We start from the raw sequence: 22,281 nt of genomic DNA, 5'->3' as shown, positions 1-22,281 counted from the left end.
AATTAAAGAATTCAACAAAAGAAATTATTTAATGGATGGTAAAGGTCAAATTGGGAGTACATTAGTGATAGGCGCAATACTTAGCTCACCCTACTAAGGTTTTTATAATTTTTTTATAAAAGTCTTCTGAATTAATTGTCTACTGATATATATTAATCTATCTATATTATAAAACAAAACTCTTTTAATTCATTTCTTTGGTTAAAAAAGTTAGTCATAATAGTAATGTCATAATTATATTTTTCTTCTCTTTCAACCAAATACTCCATCTCACATTCTCCATATTTTCTTCACTCACAAATTTTTATATAAATTCATAATTACAATTTTTTTTTTCGCACCTTGTCGTATATTTACTTCTTCTCATAAATTTTTTCTTTCTCCTTATCTTGTATTATCTGTATATCTTTTCACAATTTTTTTTAATTTCACATTATAATTATTTTTTTTATATATTCGCAATTAACCGCATGCGATAACTACTACTAATATAAAATTTGAAGATTTGAAGAGATCTTGAGAGGTTTTCAAAGAAGAAAATACGACTTTGAATGGTTTGACGTTGAAAGTATGATTTCTCCCAAAATTGAATCGAAATCATTTAATTATACATTCAAATCGAGCGGCTTCAATTAGTGGGATTTGGTGTATTGCTTTAAATACACACTCGATTTGATGGGCTAGAGCCTAGAATACGTCTAAACTTTTTGTATTTTCTTACCAAGAACCAAGAGCTGCTGAAGAGAGAGAGAGAAGTTTCAACAATTCCAATATTTAGGTCCTACTTAGGGCAAGCTTTTTTGATTCCACAAGACCAGGACAATCAAACTCTCTACATGTCTACTGTCGAACAAGAGCTAGGAAGCAAGAACAAAAGAGAAGAATATCATAATCAATTGTTCTTTCTCTCCTCATCAATACTAGGTTGGTCCCTCATATTCTAGTTTGGTTGATCTTTGACAAAGGCAGCAGTTGCCCACGCACCTCCATAACTATTACCCACTTACTGTATAAGTATCTTTCTAACAGCCGGGTAACCTCCTGCCAGACCCAGATAGTCAATGCGTTTACCATAAGCCCTTTATCTTGTTTGAATGAACAACAGATCTCATAGTACGCGTATAAATATTATATATATATATATATGCATTTTACAACACACATACACTCATATCCAAACTCGCATACATTCTTTAAATGAAAGACCTCTATCATATCCATATATGTGCATCATACATATTCCACTTCCAATATACATAAGAATTTAGTAATTTTCATTGAATGTAAATGATCAAATCCCCCTAATAACAATCAAGAAGGTTGCACACACTTAAATATGGAAAATTCAGAGTTTTTTCGGATCCCGTACAAGGGAAAAAGATGAAATGTTATAAGAATTTCCTATATCTCACTCACACAAGTAAACAAAGACATCAAGGACAAAATGTAATCGTTCTAAAAAAATCACTGAGTTGATGAGCAATCTTTTGTCATACTACAATTTATTTTATTTTGAATTTTACAGTACACTAATTAATAATAGTACAATATTCTTAATTTATGACCATATCAAGAATTATTTGTAGGCATAGCTAATTTTTATCAGTCTAATAGCAAGTAGGGCTGCATAACCTAGAACAAGCTATCTGCAGGAACAAAAATAGAAGGGGGCACAAAAACCATATTTTGGCGGACCATTTCAGCTAATGGAACAAGGCACTGGGAGTGTAAGAGGCACAAAAACCATATTTCGGCGGACCATTTCAGCTAATGGAACAAGGCACTGGGAGTGTAAGATCAGATTTTTTAATAATAACTTAATGCAACAATATGTAAGATAGCTAGGGTGCATTAGCAAGGAAGACTTTTTGAAACAAAAGCAAAGAACACACTATTTTGAGTTGAAGTGCCACGTCCGATTGCATCAACATAGCATGCAAAGAGCAAATTCAAACACTTTCCAGCATATATCAGTTAATTTCAACATATGCAATTAACTCCAATGAGGTCTATGAATCTCACATTCACATATAAAACAGACATACCGCACACACATTCACAAGAATTTACACGTTACAGGCAAATTCCATGATTGTTGGACTAATATATACGAGAGTCAGAGAAAATTCCTATAAATGTCAGCCAATTGAAGATTACAACAGAACCTGCAGATAGTTTCAGTCACTTCAACAAAATACACAAGAATGCCTATCGCAAAAGCCTGAAATGATCATAGCATAACAAGGGAAAATGTAACTCAAGCACAAACCATCACATATTATCACAGGGAAAGTCTTGAGGTAGAACAAATAGGCAGCGGGCGTGAATTTTGGTGACATAACTAATAATATCATTGTAATTCATTTTTGTATGTTACATCCAGTTGAAATTCATTGGCATAATGAACGTCATTAATCTTTACCAAATTTCCAAACAAACTAAAGCTAATGCGTTGCATCAGAAGAAGACAACCAATTAGAAATAAAGCAAAAACAAAATCAAACGCAATAATCAATGATAACCAGAATTGTTAAAACTATTAATTCAAAGGCGTCCCAAAATCGTCTCGTATGATCCTTAAACAAAAACAGAACAACTGCCAAAATATCCAAAACGCGACTCAGTATCTCATCTTAATCCCCAAGAGAAAATACTACCGACGATTATAGTAATATAAGCATAATTACTACCAACAGTTCAACGGTAGGATTTCTGGAACCTCGCACGAGCACCACGTCCTCCAAACTTCTTTGGCTCACAGCGCCTCGGGTCAGCCACCAGCAAAGTCCTATCGTACCTCACAAGGATATCCTTGATCTCCTTCTTGGACTGCTCATCAACGTACTTCTGGTAAAAGGCGACGAGTGCTTTGGCAATGGACTGACGGATGGCATAGATCTGCGAGGTGTGACCGCCTCCTTTCACGCGGATACGCATGTCGACGCCAGCGAAACGGTGGCGGCCGAGGAGGAGGATGGGCTCAAAAGCCTTGTAGCGGAGGATTTCTGGTTGGACGAGCTCGATTGGAACTCCATTGATCTTGATCAGTCCTCGGCCGCGCTTGCAGTGAGTTACGGCCACAGCCGTTTTCTTACGACCAAAGCATTGAACCGATTCAGTTGTCGCCGCAGCCATGGTAGATGTGGCGGCTATGTCCCTCTCTCTCTACCTCTCTCTCTCTCTTCTCACTTCAGCGGCTGAGAGCAAACCCTAATCACTCAAAGGTTTTGGTGGAGGCCGAGGAAGACAATATATACGAGTCCTAGTGATGGGGTGATATATGGGATTAGGGTTTTGCCCCTTCTATCCTTTGGGCCTTTGATTGGGCCTAGTTAAGTTCTTGGGCCGAATGGACTTAACAGCTTCGGCTCTATAACCCAGTCGCCGGCCCCTCCTGACCGCCTATAGGATTACAAGATGGGTGAGAATGAGTTTGAGTTGCAGAATTCATGTTGTTCCAATTCTAAATATTCTCGAATGGAATTTATTGCATTATTTGTTAATTCTTTGAAATCAAGATTTTATTAACTTATTTGTAAAATATTATCATCAATAAAATATAATTAATATTTAATTGCATATAATAATTTAATAACATGGGCTGTGATATGGGCAAATATGTAAAGGTCAGTCCCAATCTATTAAAAAGAAAGTGATATGGGCTAGTGTGTAAAGATAAGGCAAGGCCCACTTGAGGGGAACAAATGCTAAGGAGAGAGCCCAATAACTTAGGTGGGCCCATTAGAAGTAGGAGATTGCCAAGAACACCTCGGATCCACACATCCAACCTGACCCGACATATCCATTGCCTGAAATTATAATGGTTGGGGACATTACACGTGACATTATCTCAAGGGGGCAGAATCATCCTTACAAAGGTTAGAAATTATAAATACCCACCAACACTATTCATGAGTAGGTATGTGCATTTTTTATTTTGTTACTCTATTTATGATCTAATGATCCTGTTGTATGATTTGTTGGCTGACTTTAGCATTGGAGTGACATCTGATGTGTTTCTAGCTACTCTGACACGTGTTCTCAAGCTGTTTCACGAAAAAGTTTAGATCACTATGTGGAGGATCAAGACCCAATGACCAAATGACCACATAACATGAGGTGTGAGGGTCATGTTGATCAACTAGACAAATTGATCCTCGATTCAATAGCCTGAAATAAATACCAAACGTTAGGGGTGCTAGTGTTTCCCCTAGCGTAAACCCTCTAACGATCAATTCAAATAAATAGTTTAAAGTTCTGGCAATTGGAGCTGGAATAGTAAAAGTGCATTAATGATAGTTGAATATTCGGTTGGCTTGATGTATTTGTAACTTTTCCTCCAGCATAAAGAATACATACAAACTTGGGGAATAAGGCCATGTATCCCTCAATTAATGATTCTCGTGGTTCGAATCCGACTAGCCTGAGTGGCTAATTTGGTGAGCTTGGATTGAATTTTGGGCGAATAAATCCAAAGCAACATCCTTCACGAATAGGCCTTATAACCCACATCAACCACAAAGAGACCCGATCAGGTAGCATGGTTTTAAATTTGATAGTTGATCTTGTGACATTGTTTATATAAATATTACAATGGTAAATAAATGAAATTAAAAGTTTAAATGCATATATGTTAATTGAGATATCAAGTTCTCATAAAAATTACGTAATCTTATAGAAATTGTTCTAAACATTTAATAATATATAATTTTAGTTGCACTTTTAGACCAATAAATTCACAAAACCATATAATTAAAAAACAAACATTAAATGGGATTTGATATTTACTCAATCAAATTATAATTTGAAGAGATAGAAATACAAAGTCACAACAATAGGAATACGATCGGAGTTGGATATATATATATATATATTGAAAAGAATAGTTCTGAGAGGCTGATCAGCTGGCGCGGCGGCACAAAGTAATTCCATCGCCAACGGGGAGCTGGCAGATCTCAATCCTTGGATCAGCTGCAAGAGCCTTATTGAGCTCCAGCACAAAGTCCCTGTAGTACCTTACATACTTCCTCATTGGGGCATCTGGTGGGGCCACCACAGAGCCGTTCCACAGGGTGTTGTCGTAGCCGATCACACCACCAATCTTAACCAAATCGATGAGCCTTTTGTGGTAGTTGAGGTAATTGTCCTTGTCAGCATCCACAAATATGAAGTCGAATGTTCCGTGATACTTTCCCTAAACAGTGACATGTTTGGATAATTTGTGAAGTCATCAAAAGAAAAAAAAAAAAAAAAGAAAAAAGCGTTATTCTTAAAACACCACCACTATGTTTTTTTTTTCATTTTCAAGTTATTTTCGAGACAAGTCAAAATATACCTACAAATACATATACATATATATATATACACATAAATATATATAAAACAGACATGATTTGACAATGAATAGAAGTTTTTGTTTTCCAAAACACAACATTAAACATACAATACTTATTTTAAATTATCTCCAAAAATAAATTCAAACATACATACTATCTCTAACTCATACTTACTTATCTTTGTTTTTCTCTCTCTATCTCCACAAAACACTTAGAAAATGAAGCCAAACATTATGGACATGTCTTCGCAACAAATTCATTAATATTTTTTCAGTTAAAAAGGAACTTTAAAAGAAAAGAAAAGAAAAATTATCTTCTTTCAACAGTTCTATTGTGTTAAACTTTTCAATGAGAATTTAATAATTTAATAATGAGAAATATTGTATCATTTTTTTAATATAGATAATTTATTATGTTATTCGATGCATTCAAATATAAAAATTCAACAAAACATACTAATAACTTTAAATTACATAATATATTTGTAAAAAACAGACAAACAAGAAATTACTATGAAATTTATAGAATTTAAATATCTATATATATATATTAACTTTGGCAGTGAGACTGTTCAATCAAAAAGATTGATACCTCACAAGTGAAAGTTGTAAAAGTTCGTGGGTTGTAAATGTGGATGTATAAGTCTATATTTAAAATAGCTTTTTGTTTCATTTAAACGTATTATTGAATATATTAAATTAATTTAAAATATGAAAATATAAAAAGAGGAGGAGGAGGAGAAGGCTTACATCTTGAATCATTTGATCAAGAAGGGGCAAAGCAGGACCTTCTTTGAAGTGAATTTTGTGGGCGACGCCAGCCTTCTGGATGACGGGCAGACCCAACTCGTAGTTCTCCCTGTTAATGTCCATTGCCAGTATCTGCACAATCAAAAATATCATTACCATCGCCATCAAATCAAATTCAAAATATGGGAATGCGCGGAACAGAGTACCTTGGCATCGTGGGGGAGGGCGAGTGCGGTGGCCAAGAGAGAGTAGCCAGTGTATACCCCAATCTCCATCGTGTTTTTGGCGTTCATCAGCTTCAACAGCATGTTCAAGAACTGCCCCTCATCAGCCGACGTCGTCATTATATTCCTTTTGCCCATTCCAATATAATAATAATAATTCAGCTAAATATCAGCAACTTTAAATTCCCAATTAACCAAAAAAAAGAACACTACCATGGATGCTTTGCAGTTATTTCTCTTAGCTCTTTCATGGCCTCTGGCTCCCTTGGATACACACTCGTTTCAAGTATATACTGCAATTCAAAAACCAGAAAGATTCACATATATAGATACATATTGTGATGGGCGGGTGCGGGTGGCCGTGCCCGGATTGAGTTACCTGGTAGAGGGCATCGCTTTGGAGAAGGCTCTTGTGGCCAACCTCCTGATGCCTGCCCGCTTGATTTTCCTTTGATTCAACATTTTCTGCCATTTTTGTTTCTTAGAATATGCTGAGGTTGAAGGTGGTGGGGGAATGGAATTGGAGGAGCTTCATATAGACATGACTCAATCCGGTCCAGTGTTTCTTCTTTTTCCTTTTCGGGTGGTTCGGGGGTTGGTGAAATGCCCAATAGTGGTGGGATGTGGGGCCCACTTGTGGTTGTTCGGTGTGGAGCTGAATCATTGGATGAATTGTCTGTGTTGCGTGATGGGGACGCCACCTTGGTGTATGGAGTAGGTGCCTCCCTGTACGTACCCAATTTAAAGCCCATTCGTAAATTTATTCGGGTTTGGGTTAGCCCAAAATGGTAGAAGCATAGAAAGATAAAGCCCAATTTAAAAATATATGCCCAACTTTTGTTTATGTCTAGTGGAGTTTACATATTACAATACTTATTATTATTAGATAAAAAGTATATAAATTAGGATATATAATTAATTATTATCATCTAAAGCATTTCATAGGGATGAAAAACTATATATGAAAAAATATATGTATGTATTGTTTATATTACATATAATATATAAATTTAATATGTTTATAAATTAAAATAACGATATAAATATTTTTTAGATATTTTAATGTATATATAAGTAACACATGCTTTAAATTTTTTAATATTTTAAAGCTTAAAATATGCACATATTAATATTATTGTCTAATATTTATAAATTTGTAATAGTATTATTTTTCAAAAATTGGGTCTACTAGATCCAATCCATCGTTATTAAAAAAAAAAAAAAGAAAAGAAAAATCCAACCCATCGAGTCAGGGTTGGGTTTGGTCTGCCATAAAATCAAGACCCCCTTGAATTAGAAATTAAAATTTATATAAAAAAAAACCGTATCCTTGACGCCATTGCACTTATGCAATTATGGGCCCACACATGTTGTTCTTATATTTCAAATTTTGGTATATATATAAAAAAAACAAGAAATTTTAATTTTAATCCATAATTTTTAAATTGTAAAAAAATTATCAATAATGCCTTAGTTTAGTGATTGAGGTTTAAACTGAAGTTTGATGAACAAATTCGAAATTATGAGTTCGAGTTCCACTTGACATGTGATTATTTATCTCAATTTATATGAGTTATTGTAATTTAATTATAGTCATGTTAATTGACTCGATAAGTATTATAATTTGATGTTTACAGTTTTTAATATATTAATGTATTGATTAAATCGATGTAACGTAAAAAATAAAAACAAAAAAAAGGAAAAAGGATTTAAAATGAAATGGATGAAATTTTGGGTGAGGGTGAAGGTGAAGGTGAAGGTGAAGGGGGTGAAGCTTATCAATGGAGGAAGAATTTAAAGTTGGTTTGGATTTCAGCTTTTGTTTTTAAAATAATTTCCTTTTAGGTGGGGAATAAAATGGGCGGGTGGGGCCTGTGGTGGGTGTATGTGCGCCACGTAATCATAGCCAAGAAACAAATGATAAAAAATGGACAGAATTTCATGATTGCAGAAACGCAAGCATTAGCCATAAAACACTCAAAATTCAACAACCATCCCAAAGCTTTTTCAGATTCTTCCAAACTATCAGACAATTCCCCTCTCTCCATACGTCATTCCTTCCACCCACAGCAAACGCCCCCCCCCCCCCCCCAGCTATTAAATGCTATTATTGCACATTCTCATTTAATTCCTGATGATGATACTTAAAATTCCAAGTTTTTCAATTTGATTCTTAATATTTGGAAACCATATGTCTTGATTAACTGCATATATTGCACATAGCTTTATTATTAAAGTTTAATTTAATTAAATTATATTTTTAATGTTAAAGAGAATCATGTGGATCATTCATTGGTAATATGATATCACTATGCGATACGAATGTGTGACGGAAAATTCACACCGAGATTCATGCCTTTTGTTTGAAATGGTACCAATAATATATCAAAAAGGGTTAAAAGTAATTCGTTTCTTGCGCTGCACAGTCATAGTAAGCAACAAGATAATCATTGCTTGGTGTAAAGCTGTAACAATAATCGCGTTTATGTAAAATTTACTGTTAAGATAACTGACAACGTAATATATTATATATATTTGTATGTGTGTGGGTGCGCAGGTGCGCGTGTGCGCGCGTGTGTGTGTACAAGCTTAATTCTTGTATTCTTTCATAATTCAACATTTGTATAAGCTTCATGACTGTTTAGCCTAATAGCAGATGGTTGTTGTCAGTACCAAAACACATTTGGTAGTTTGTTTTCACCTGCACGATATACATGACAAAATATGGCACTGATGAATCATTATATACCAACAAAAATCTTTGAAGTAATTACGTTTTCTATAAAGTTAGATGGTAGAAATAATTGTAAAATAAAATTACTATACGTAAACATAGTTCTTGCATTATTTCGCTCGAGCTAAAAAGCTATAGTGAGTGGCACGATAAGCATTGCTCGACGATAAACTATAACAACAACAATCACGTTTTTGTGTAAAGTTCGCTGTAAAATTCCTGACAATGTAATATATATGTGTGTGCATCTCTGTGTATGTGCGTGTGTTTATATGAGCATAATCCTCGTATTTTTTCGTATTTCAACATTTGTGTTAGTTTCATGACCGTTTAGCTTAATAGGTGGTGGTTGTCATCACCAGAACACATTTGGTAGTTTATTTTCTCCTGCACGAAATACATAAAAAAAATAGGACACTAATGAATCATTATATACCAACTTGAATTTTTAAAGGAATCACGTCTTATATAAAGTTAGATCCTAGAAATAACTTAAAAATAAAATCATTATAGTTAAACATAGTTCTTGCATTATTTCACTCCTGCTGGAAAGCTATAGTAAGTAGCAGATAATCATTGCTCGGTGGTAAACTATAACAACAATCACGTTTTGCGTAAAATTTGCTGTAAAAATAACTATCAACATAATATATATATATATATATATATATATATTGTGTGTGTGCGCGCGTCTATCTGTTTGTCTACATGAGCATAATTCTCGTATTATTTCATATTTCAATGTTTATGTTAGCTTCATGACCATTTAGCCTAATAGTCAGTGGTCCCTATCCTTAGAACACGTTCGGTACTTTGTTTTCTCCCGTATGATATACATGAAAAAATAGGCCATTGATGAATCATTATATACCAATATAAATCGTAAAAGTAATCATGTTTTCTATACAGTTATAGTAGAAATAACTGCAAAATAAAATCATTACGCAAACATAATTCTTTCCTTATTTATCGCAATTCATGGCATATTGATATATATTATCACATGAAAAAGGTTTGTATCCTCTATTATGGATATATAAAACTATCGGATTAAATACAAATAAATTGAAAATCCTCGACAAATTTAAATCATAATCGTCGTGCATTTTAATTACAATATCTTACTCAAATATGATAAAGTCTCATTGAATGAAGATTGAGGAATTCATGCATTTTTATGGTTTCAACTGTAACAAGTAATTAATCTTAGTTTGTGCATATTAGGTAAGTAATGAGATAAGCATTTGCTCTATGTAATATTGTAACAACAATCGTGTTTTGTAATAAAATTTTTCAAAAAATATAATAGAAAAACATGATATCACTATACATATAAGTCCGATTCTGATAATTTTCGACCGTTACAATGTTTATGTTAGCTTCACAACACAATTAATATATGACTTACAAAGAAAGATGTACCATAATTGTATATAAAATTATCGGCTTTAGGACAGACAAATTGAAAATTTAAAATATTAATACTGGAATATGGTAATTGTAACTTTCAAAAGATGAACGAAAAGCGCACATTTACTCTATTCCAAAAGCCAACTGACCTTACATATTTGATAATTTGTTTCCTTCGATGCAGTAAATAAGAAAAGAAGAACAGACGAATCATTTGCATATATATATATATATATGCAAATATAAATCATAAAAGTAATAACGTTTTATATAAAGTTAGACGGTAAAAATAACGCAAAATACAGTTATATATATGTAAACATATTTCTTGCATTCTTTGACTACCTAACAATATTTTTGTTAGCTTAATATCGTAATAAATATATAATTATAGGCAAAAATAATGTATTGTGCTTGAAGTTATCTGACTTTAGTAGAAACAAATATAAATTCTCAACGAATAATTAAAATGAAACCTCAATATATGGTCGCACACTCCAATTTTAATGTATAATACTCAAATATGCATGGTAACTAGTTTAGTGCATGATTGCTACCACCAATACATATTTGGTAATTTGTTATGTTTTGATGATTTATTGTTTCTTCTCGTGCGATATACATATAAATTATTATGTGAAAATGTAAACTATGAAAGTTATTACGTTTGCTGTAAAATTAGATAACAAAAAACAACCACGACGTAAGAACATTATTTCTAAATATAATCATTGCATACTAAATTCCTCAATGAGTTACATCTCAATCATTGTATATATGTTCTAATTTTTAATAATAAAAGTGTACGATTATCGCACGGTAAATTAATCTAACTAATTTTTTCCTGCTGCCATAAAGATAAAATTATCAGCATACACATGAAAAGAGACATGAAGACATCAATCTATGCAAATATAAACTATAGAAGCAATTCCCCATTATTCGTAAAATTAGACAGATGTAATAACTAGGTTGTAATTAAACAAGTGCACACAAGCATAAATCACGAGTTACCTCACCCTTTGAGAACTGTCTGTTAGCTTCATAACGAACATGGAAAGTAACATCATTGCATATAACAAAGCAACATTATCATAAAATTATAAATAATTATTGTTTTTCTATCACTAATTCTTTTCATACTTAGAAAAATTGTCAAGCATTCAAGTAAATTATGAGTTAGAAACTACATATATATATATATATATGGGCATGAGCATTGCAAAGTTCTTAGCAAAAACGAAAGAGGAAAATAATATTTTTTAAAACAAAGGTCTGTTTTACTGTCTCTCTCTCTCACACACACACGGAGTTTGTGATACTACCATGTTAATTTTTTTTTGTTGGGTCGATAATATTTTTAAATTTTTTTTTTAGAATTTAATGTGTTGATTTATAATTTTACTTTTAGTTATAATATATTTTAAAAAAATATTTATGATATGGACGCAGAAATAGGATGAGTAGTATTGAGAAAGGGAAAGTGGGGCCGTGTAGAGTGAGAGAGAGAAATTGGTGTAAGCTAGTGTTGTTGTTTTGAAGCCAGTAACGGCATTTTGGCTTATGATTGTATTTTGGTTTGTTCTTATGGAGTTCCAGCGAATCATGCTTTCTATCTCTCTACTAAAACCTTTCCCACCCCTCTCTTTCTCTACCTCTCTATATATATGCACCCCTTCTCTTCTATGCCAACTCCTACCAATCCACTCTGAAATTCTCATCAATACATACATACAACACATATACGTATAATTCGAGATTTTGGCCATGTTAGTAGCTATGGCTGAAGGACTGTGGGACGACCAGTCGTGGTCATTCCCAATTCTTGAAGGTGATGAAAGCGGCGGAAAGATGTTGATGGACACCGGCAACTCAGAGGCCGCGGCCAAGGATGTGGAAGCGCCGCCACCAGCAGCAGCCAAGGGGAAGAAGAGGAGCCAGCCCGGCGGTGGTGATGGTGAGTCTGATGATCATGAGCTGCATATATGGACTGAGAGAGAGAGGAGGAAGAAGATGAGGAACATGTTCGCTAGTCTTCACTCTTTGATCCCCCACCTCCCTGCAAGGGTAAATTTCATCTCACTCATACACATTTCTTCACAAATCAATCTACCCGAAATATTTCTATATATATATACACACACATCTAACCCTCTTTTTTTGGTTTTTTCCAATGAAAAACTACACACAGTCAGTTCTTGGGAAGATGCCCTTTTTGTTTATAACATATAAACACGCACACACACAGAGCACAGAGAAATAGTATTTTGAGGATGAAATTTAAAAATTAGTCAGCTGAGGGGATTGCTTTACAGTTCTAATTCCTTCTCTTTTTATGATTTTATTTTAATTTATTTAAATTTTGGGGGTGATTTTGAGGGGGTAGTGTGTGTGTCTAAATTGAGGGTTTTCTGTCAAAATGAAGAAACACCCAACCTTAGATTGTACTAATTTTAACCAAGATTGGATTTTTCTGAAATTGCATGCAAATCTATGTAAGAGTTTTTTTTGGGAAAAAATCTAGGCAAGAATAAATGGTGGTGTTAATTAATTTCTGATTTTCTCCCATTTTAATTTGATTATTTTTTTTAGTTATATTTATGTCAATTTAATGAAATTATATCAATGTTTTCTTGAATTAATCAGGAAAGGGAACATTGATAAATCCCTTTAAAAATATAATAAAGAAAGAACTCCATTAATAAATTATCTGTTTTATTAATTATTTCAACGATAAAAATGTCATTTAATTAAAAATATTAGTAACAGCAAAATTAAGATAATAGTTCTTGATTGTAATTAAATTCAATATCTATTTAATTATAGCAGAATAATTAATATCTTATAACAGAAGAATTAATGTGAATTCAATGTCAGAAAATCTTTGCTAAAATCCAAAATTAACTGGAAGCATATGTACTGTTTTGATTTTTGACAGGATTATTAATTAATTTGTTCATTAATTTCTATAACCATATCTCAAAATTAAATTATAATAATTATATATGTATATGTATCCCTCTATTTAATTTCTTGATTTTCAATAATTAATGTTATGGATATATATATATATACACACATACATACAATGCAGGCAGACAAGTCCACCATAGTTGATGAAGCAGTACTGTACATCAAGAAACTGGAGCTAACTCTTTCAGAGCTTGAGAGGCAGAAGGCTCAAATCCTCAAAGGCAAATCGAGTGCTAATCCTACCGTCTGTGATCTCCCCATAATCACACAGCAGAACCTCGCAATTCAATCAAGGGAGGCGTTTCTAGCCGAGCAGGGATCCACACCTGTAGCTGTAGCAAACCCCAGCAGTTTAAACCCACTGTTTCCGGCCGGCCCTGAACTCCCTGCAGCCACTTTCAGGACATGGACTTCTCCTAATGTGATACTCAATGTATGTGGGTGGGATGCCCACATCAGCATTTCCAGCCCGAAAAAGCCCGGCCTGTTCACCCCCATTTTCTTTGTGTTGGAGAAGTACAAGCTTGAGGTGGTTTCGGCTCAGGTCTCGTCGGCCCGCGATAGACGCATGTGCATGATTCATGCCCGTGTAAGACTAGTTCTATTCTTAACACGCACATATATCTGACAACGCGCGTAGAAATAATTTTTTTAAAAATGATCCCGATGTTGTGTCAATAGACACTTCATACTGAAATGATAAGACTAGTAGAGGTCGATGAACTAGGGTTTCCGGACATTAGTAGGAATTGCGAACCTTTTTGGCGGGGCGGCCTCAACAATCTTTTTTTCTTATATGGGTAGGACGAGTTCATGGACGTCGATGAACTAGGTTTTCCAGACATTAGAAATGGCGGCTTCTATCGTCAATTTCTCTTTTCTTAAATGGATAGATCGTGAAAACACTAAATAGTACAGTAGATCATACATACCACCCATTCGGTCTACTGACGCAGCATAATTCACAACGCTCGATCCATTAAAATTAAAGAAACATCGACGTCTTGATGAATTAGAAAATCGTTTCAAAGTTAATGCTATATTCTATATGTTCAACTTAGTCTCATTCATTACTTGTACAATTTTGGTGTGTGGTTGTATCAGGCAAATGGAGGTGCAGAGCAGTTCCCAGAGACAATGTGTCTAGTGGAAGAAGTATTCAAGCAGGCTGCAGTGGAGATCATGCTGTGGGTCAATTCCTAAGTAATTAACGTGTGCTTTTAGAGATTATTATCACTATTAAAATTCAAAGGGATGTTTACTGTACATCCTTTTAATGTATGTACATCTATCCATGTATTATGTATGCAATACCAATGCTTATATACATAATGATCAGAACGCAGCGTTTTGGTACACTGATAACCTTCAATCTTATAATTGAATATCACACCCAAAAACACAGTTCGACTTCTATGAGAGACAATGAATGAGAAAGGTCGAATTACTTTTTCTATTATAAATTGTGTTGTATTTGGTTTTTTGGGCTATGAGGAAAAAAAAAGAAAAGGCTGTTACGCTCGTTGGATAGTTTGAAGCAAAGACTCTTCGGTGCTTGTAAAGTTGGTTCAAGAAATTGAGAGAAAAGTTTATAGATTAGTGTGAAAGTAATAAATGACGTATCATTACCTAAAATATAATTGGGTACTTATGACTAAATGGTATTACTTCTACGGTCCATGCACGTATCATCCTCCTGAGCTTACAAGTACAAAGTTATCAAATGGCACTGAATCCAAACCTCGACCAGAGTGAGAAACACATGAGTCCTAAACCTAATTGGGTATGTTGCCCTTCCGGGAGAGGGGTTTTAAACATTTTACATACGCACTATATAGATGTTAATTATAATAGAAGAAGCAATAATATTTGGGAAAAAAAATTCAATTCAGAGGACGACAAACCTGCCAACGAGATGACCAACTCCGAACTAGGATGCTGAATATGGGAAAAAATCTAATTAAGATAAAGGGAAATTTTAATTCAAATCAAATTTGATTGGACCTGAATTAATAATTATAGGGTAAGTGTAATATATTTATTGTGTAGTTGGTATAATTCAGTAAAAATGACTAATAGCATGATAAGTGTATTACTCGTACTTATGATTTATTTGGTTGAGCTTTGGACTATTATTACCAACACATTCTCAATGTGATTCAGACACTGTCTTGTCTTGTGTGTACTGATTCTGACACTGTCTTATTTTATAGGTCTTGTTCCATGAGAATTTGAGATGTATCTGGCGTATTAAAGGCGTCATAATCCTGTCTTACACTAAAACACATTATCCATAAAAAAAAAAAAACAGTAACAAGAAGTTCAAATCATAGCCTTGATTTCAATGAATTGACCTCCTAAACCGGCTCGAATTATAATACTTTTCACATATGTTTGTCAAAATGAAAATATATTAAGGTAATATGTTGGTGTGTGTTTGTGGGAAATTTTTTATCCGAATCAAATTTCGCTGAATCAAACCTATCACAAAGCAAATACCAATCACTTGCTATATAATTGGTCATTTTTTCTGAATTGTGCATCAATTACACAACAAACTATTACACTTATTATATAATTAGTTTAAGTTCAATTGAATTGGGTCCGAATTAAAATTTCCCAATATCGTGAATTTCGTCGACAATCTTGATAGATGCAAGAACTGTTAAATCATAACGTAAAATTCGATGTGTCTAAGAATTTGGAAAATAGAAAGAAAGCCCAATCTGAGATATATGGGCCAATGGGCCTAATTTAATACAAAGCTTGCCATGCAACGTAAATGGGCTTATTAATTGGTAATAGTGACATACAGCCCAAAATAGAAAACTGAAAAGAATAAGAGAAAGATCCGTACACTCTCAATAAGGTTGGGTCGACCCGAGTGCTGCTACAAATGATTTGGACCGTAGGATTCATAATACATCACAACGCTCACTGATATGTTATATTGATGTGATCGATCCGAGTACCATTGTTATAGATAACTTGGCAATCAAAAGCTAGATCTCTAATGAGCCATATGTTCTACATGTTTTTATCTGAACGACATCACTGATTTAAATATCAGATGCTATAATTAAGACAATATTTTTTATTCGTAATACGTAGATACAAGGTTAAGACACCTGATTGAAGTTCGCATCCACCGTGTTTTTACAACTACAAGACGAACTTCATTTCAAGCTCATATCAATATATATATAAGTAAGTTACAGCGAGTTTTCATACGATTTGACATAACTATCAATACCTCCGTGATATTCGATGAAATTATATTATCATTGGTCTAAGCTCTGAAAATCCACTTTGCCCCTGCTATTTATATATTAAAAAACTATATATATATATATATATTCTGTATAAAGTGAGAACACCATTTTCGCATCTCACTTAATTTAATTTGGTATGTCGTTTATTTTTAAAATTTTAAATTAATTAAATAATTATTTCTTAACTTCTCCATTTATCATAGTTTTTCATAACTACATTTTGCTGGTTATTTTTTTTAGTTTTCCTACATTATTTTATTATCTTTATTTTTTCAATTTCTTTTGTAAATCAAAAGGTTTATCTCAATATATATTCTTAGGTATATTTCAAACTACAAAAAGTAATAATATAATTTATTTAAGTATTTTATTTTAATTCATTTTTAAAAATTATGCTCATACATAAGATGTGTCGCACTTACTAGTATATATGAAAAGACGATCAGGGTATTTTGACCAGTTCTCAATTTAAAAAATTAATGAAAATCTAACGAAAACTAACATAATGGACTAGTTGTTGGACGGATGTTAAAACCAAAGAATATTGATAATTTTACAAACAATGAGTGAAATAGATGATGAGTAGTTGGAATGAAGGAAGGGAAGAAATCAAAAGGGGATGTGAGATTCCATTTCCATGGTGTGATTTGAGGAGCATGTGAGAGCATCACATTCACAGATGTACACTCCTCACCTTTATGCCCTTTCTCTTTTATCAATTTTCCCCACACATTGTTGCTAACAATAACATGCCATTATTCCTAACATAGACATTCTGGCACTCTATGGTCAAAGGAAGTTGAGCCATCAATTTTTGTTACCTACCTCTCACAATGTATGTTGTATGTATGTATGTATGTCTGTCTGTATGTGATACCTTCTGCCCCCTTTTTGTCTTCCTCATCTCAAAGGCCCCATCTTTTATCTTTTCCAACAATGTATTGTAACATCATAATCCTTTCATGCTTCATCCTAATTCTTGGAATAGTTTTTTTCTTTTTGTGTCCAAAAAATATCACATGTTCTACATATGTGAAAAATATCACGTCACATAATTCTTAAATAGCATATTTGTACTGCATGTGATGTTTGTTAAATAAAAATATTTGGTTCAAAAACAGTTACAAATGGCAAAGTACAAAAAGTTTTAAAGTTGAAATGATAAGTTAACACAAAATCTATATATATATATATGTATGTCAAAGTGTAAAAACAATCATTGTTTGAATGACAAAATATAATTAGCCCAAATACTAATTAGATAAGGGTTCGGTTAAACTTATTTAGAACTTTTTATAGGCCCATAAAATATATAAGTTTTCAGATCTTATTTCAAAACTTATAAAATATCAGTAACAATAATTTTGTAATTAACATGATTAAAATTGAAAAAGTATGTCAAAATCTAAAAAAAAACTTTTTTACCCCTAGAAGCAGTTTCTTGAAAATATTGTTAAATAGCAGTTAACATCTGATAGGATATTTTGAAACCTTAAAACGCACTCAAACTCCATTTAAATTTGATGTATCAACGAAAAAAGTTTAAATTGTTCCCGCGAATAAGTTCTTTCTATCTATCTTTTCAAATAATTGTAATAAATTATTATACAATATTGAAATGGTAGGGTTCTTGTTGTTTATACTTAACATTATGAATTGAGGGCAACTAATGAGATTGTGATGCTTCGAGTAATGTCTCTATCAAGTACGTGAGGATGTATAAATTCCGCCATAATGCAACATATATGTATGACCAAATTTCGAATTTATTCTCACAAAATAATTCCTTCAATTTCATTACATCTATACTTATATTAAAAAAAAAATATATAAATCTCTCTTCCAGTTTATATCATTATAATTATTTATTTATTTATTTTAAACATACTAATATAGCTACTTATTTATTTTAAATAATCCACATAATTTTTTAACCGTCAATATTTTATCATGTTTATTTTCCATTTTACCTTCACCCACGTTCATCATGATCAATTTTTCCGCTTTTAATCATATATTAATTTTTAGGGATAATTACACTTTCCTTCCATAATATTTGGTGTAATTACATATAAACCCCCTATGGTTTTGAAGAATTATATTTAGCACATTTGAAGTTTGCTTTTATTTAACACATAAGTCCCTCCGTTAGTCAAAATTCACCGAACTGACTGATATTAACAAAAGTATAAAAAAATTCTACATTGCCAACGATTGACATATTATTAAATTATTGCAGGTCAAATAAATACTTTTATGATTAAATTACCCTATACGTCTTTCACGCGTTAATGCATGTAAGGAGGTATATTTTCATCGTTATAAGAGTAGTTTATTCAAAAAAAATTATTTGACCTACAATAAATTAGTAATAAGTAAATCGATGATGAAAATCAATTTTTCACTCAATTTTTTTGTTAATATCAGCAAATTAGGGGGACTAGATGTAATTTCTCAAATCACATAGGTGTCTGCATATAATTATACCAAACTCAAAAGAGGGGAGTGTAATTATCCCTAATTTTTATTTTTAAAATATGTGTTGTATATATTTGATTATATGCGTATATTTTATAATTATTTATTTTACTAGATCCACATAAAATTCACAAAAAAAAGGGGGGGATGGAAGATATTTAAATGAAATATAGATTTAATAATTTCCACTTTGTTTTTTTCTTCAACAAAAATATTTCCTACAAAAATAAAAATCTGAATTTACAAAAATACATACAACTGCTTTCTTATGTACCCTACCTATGATATCTAACTCCTCTTAAGTCTTTTGCTATTTTTCTTTATAGATATATATATATATATATTTTTACCTAAGAAATTAAATAGACATAAGATTTAAGAGGAAAAATATTTGAAAAATATATCAAAATGGAACGACGTCGCTCCCGGCAAAATCATCCGATCTGGCGATGGAATCACGTGGCCAGGAGTCCCGCAGTAACTTCAGGAGCATTTGCGCTTTCCGTTTCGCTCTCTCCGTGCAATCGCTCTGCACCAGCAGCAGCAACTGAGTCAACACGCCGGCCGCCACCGCGTCAGCCTGAGCTCTCTCCGAGGCTGAGCAGAGCGACAGCAAAGCACCGGCGGCGTACTCCGTCGCGCGATCGGAGATCTTTAGAATGATCTTCACCAGCAGCGGAACCGTCAGCGCGTGTGACTCAAACGCCGCGCAACCGGATGGAATCCGGCAGAGCAACTCCACCGTTGCTAGCGCTCTCTCCGAGTCGCACTTCTCGAACTCCGGCAACCTGTCGATCAACGCCTCCACTGCCCCCGCTGCAACCGCCTTGTGCCGGTGCTGCTTCACCAAACACAAAGCGAACAACGCCTTGATTCCGATTTTTAACGCCCTCGGGTAAACCAGAGGATAATTCAAAATCCCAACGATACCCTCAAACACTCCGTCGGCACTGCTGATTTGCGCACGGAGCTCCGACGACCGGATTCCTGCGACAACAGTCTCGATAACAGCCGCCGAGTTGACTCGGATGTCGACCGATGAATGGAACAGTAACTTAACCAGGTACCCGACCCGTTCCGACTCGGAAGCCACGAACAGGCACTCCGGTTCAGAAAGCGCGAACATGGACAAAACCGCGAGCGCCTCGTGATTCAAATCGGACGATTCCGAACCTACATCCGAGAACGCAATGGACAACAAAACCTCGCGTGCGTTGTTAGCAGCAATAACAGAACGGTTCTTATCCGAGTCACGCGCAAGTCCCCTCAGCCTCCTCAACGCCGAAACTCTCATACTGTACGAACCCGAGCCGGAAGAAGCTTGAGCCAACAAAGTCCGAACCAATCCCGGGTCCGCTGGTTGTTTCGGTGTGGGTATACGCTCCACTCCGAAGGACCGGTTCGCGACGCACCAATCCTGAATAAGCCGCCGGAGGGTGTGGTTCGGGATGAGGGTAAAATCCGTCAACGGCACCCGGGTAACGGGACAAGTGGTATTCCCGGTAGCCACCCACGATTCTATACTCGAACGGTCGTACGTCTGGCCTGTACAAACAGTAACAGGATCGCGCATCAATTCTAAGGAAATCGGGCACCGGAAATGGTACGGAATCTGCACGCCGACGTCCAATGGCTCCAAACTGGCAGGCATGTTAACTTCTGACCACTCTATATTTGTATTCTTCTTCTCTGCTACACTATGCTAAAAAAATAACACAAGCACGAATAAAGAATGTGGAAGAGGGACAGAAACTAGAGAAAGAGTAATACTAATTCAGAGAGGACTGCAAATTCCCTTTCACTCTGTTGGGGGAGTGATGGTTTATATACGAAATGGGAACAGAGGGACATTGCTCTGGTTTTATTCTGACCGATTTGTACTATTAGGCATCGCCATTCATCCGCCACACGTGTGGTTTACTAACCATGGATGGTGGTGCTGGTGGGATGTTAACCATGGTTGGGTTTGGTGGTCAAAGGGAATGTGGGTGGGGACTCGGTGGTGGTGGGGGGCTGAGGCCCACTGTTTTTTTTATTTCCCTAAAATCCAACTCCTGTTTACATCATTGCAATTAAATTTGTTCCTCTCTTCGTTTATTTGCTGTTTTGAGCTTGACTGATTTGGTGAGTCTTTTGCCTTCTTGCCCTTGTTGTTTTGCTGTGTTCACATCATCCTAGTTGTTCCAGATGTTTGGTAATTATGCTTCTAGACTTGCTACAGTCATGTGAATTATGTGATTTGATCTCACTAATAATTAGTAATGACTTCATTTTCATTGGTATACTTATTTGTTGATTTGTAGAATATATATTACTTTTAAAAATTTTCATATTGTTGCGAGTCTTGTGATATATGAAATATTATCTATACTGATTTTATTTTTATTTTTTCTGAAAAAAATATCTAGCCGAAAGAGAGTGTTGGGATTTATAAATTAAATAAATTTGTTGCCCGTAACCAATATAGAATACAATCAGCATAAAAAAAATAAAAGATTATGTCATAATAGATTCATTACAACAAAACTTATTGAAGCATTATTGCCCATAAAAAAATTAAGTTCCATCTCTAGTAATCAAGTGAAGATTAAGTAAAAGTTTAGTGACTTAACTATTATATCCTCGTACTAATATTGAAACCAAAAAATATTAATATTTGTTATACTTGTTGATATTGTTGATGGATTACAAATTTTTATCATACAAAAGGTAGACAAAAACTCAAAAGCACTCGTGATTCTATAAATATGGAACCGTAATTTTGCCATTAAACTATAACTCAATATTCTTGGTAGGTAACTCTCCCTAAACCACTTTGAATATAATTTATAATTTGATGCATCAAGTGCAATCCTTCTTCCCCTTCAGTGATAAGGAGATATATATATATATAGAGAGAGAGAGAGAGGGGGGGAGGGGGGGGGGTAATTAAGGGTGCAAATTCCAAAAGCTGTAATACAATTTGAAGCAAATGTGGAAATTAAGTTGAAGGCTCCCCATTGGGCACTCTGGAATGTAGACCAATACATTACAGGGGAATAGCTAGGTCGGTTAGGGTTGGGTGAATTTAGCGCTGAATGTTGATAAGCTGCTGGGTAGGAAGAT

At 34.1% G+C, this 22,281-nt stretch overlaps 4 protein-coding genes across 4 annotated transcripts; 1 reads left to right on the top strand and 3 right to left on the bottom strand.

Moving 5' to 3' along the window:
• Window positions 1-2,515: 2,515 nt before the first annotated feature.
• Window positions 2,516-3,255, bottom strand: LOC105172710 (small ribosomal subunit protein uS9). Its single transcript, XM_011094256.3, has one exon. The coding sequence runs from the start codon at window positions 3,133-3,135 to the stop codon at window positions 2,698-2,700; it is 438 nt and encodes a 145-aa protein (XP_011092558.1). The 5' UTR covers window positions 3,136-3,255; the 3' UTR covers window positions 2,516-2,697.
• Window positions 3,256-4,752: 1,497 nt separating this feature from the next.
• Window positions 4,753-6,854, bottom strand: LOC105172712 (caffeoyl-CoA O-methyltransferase). The gene is made up of 5 exons (XM_011094257.3): window positions 6,689-6,854; window positions 6,523-6,602; window positions 6,292-6,436; window positions 6,086-6,217; window positions 4,753-5,194 (listed from the first exon to the last, which is right to left on the bottom strand). The coding sequence occupies exons 1-5, from the start codon at window positions 6,779-6,781 to the stop codon at window positions 4,901-4,903; spliced, it is 744 nt and encodes a 247-aa protein (XP_011092559.1). The 5' UTR covers window positions 6,782-6,854; the 3' UTR covers window positions 4,753-4,900.
• A 5,214-nt stretch (window positions 6,855-12,068) lies between these two features.
• On the top strand, window positions 12,069-14,767 carry LOC105172713 (transcription factor bHLH95-like). The gene is made up of 3 exons (XM_011094258.3): window positions 12,069-12,520; window positions 13,548-14,015; window positions 14,531-14,767. The coding sequence occupies exons 1-3, from the start codon at window positions 12,221-12,223 to the stop codon at window positions 14,627-14,629; spliced, it is 867 nt and encodes a 288-aa protein (XP_011092560.1). The 5' UTR covers window positions 12,069-12,220; the 3' UTR covers window positions 14,630-14,767.
• Window positions 14,768-19,333: 4,566 nt separating this feature from the next.
• LOC105172714 (U-box domain-containing protein 26) lies at window positions 19,334-21,146 on the bottom strand. The gene has a single exon (XM_011094259.3). The coding sequence runs from the start codon at window positions 20,825-20,827 to the stop codon at window positions 19,580-19,582; it is 1,248 nt and encodes a 415-aa protein (XP_011092561.1). The 5' UTR covers window positions 20,828-21,146; the 3' UTR covers window positions 19,334-19,579.
• Window positions 21,147-22,281: the final 1,135 nt, after the last annotated feature.

This window comes from Sesamum indicum, linkage group LG10 (assembly GCF_026168435.1).
Source record: "Sesamum indicum cultivar Baizhima isolate 11 linkage group LG10, ASM2616843v1, whole genome shotgun sequence".
Classification (NCBI taxonomy): domain Eukaryota; kingdom Viridiplantae; phylum Streptophyta; class Magnoliopsida; order Lamiales; family Pedaliaceae; genus Sesamum; species Sesamum indicum.
The sequence above is the reverse complement of the archived record's forward strand: the minus strand, read 5'-3'. Positions and strand labels throughout refer to the sequence as shown.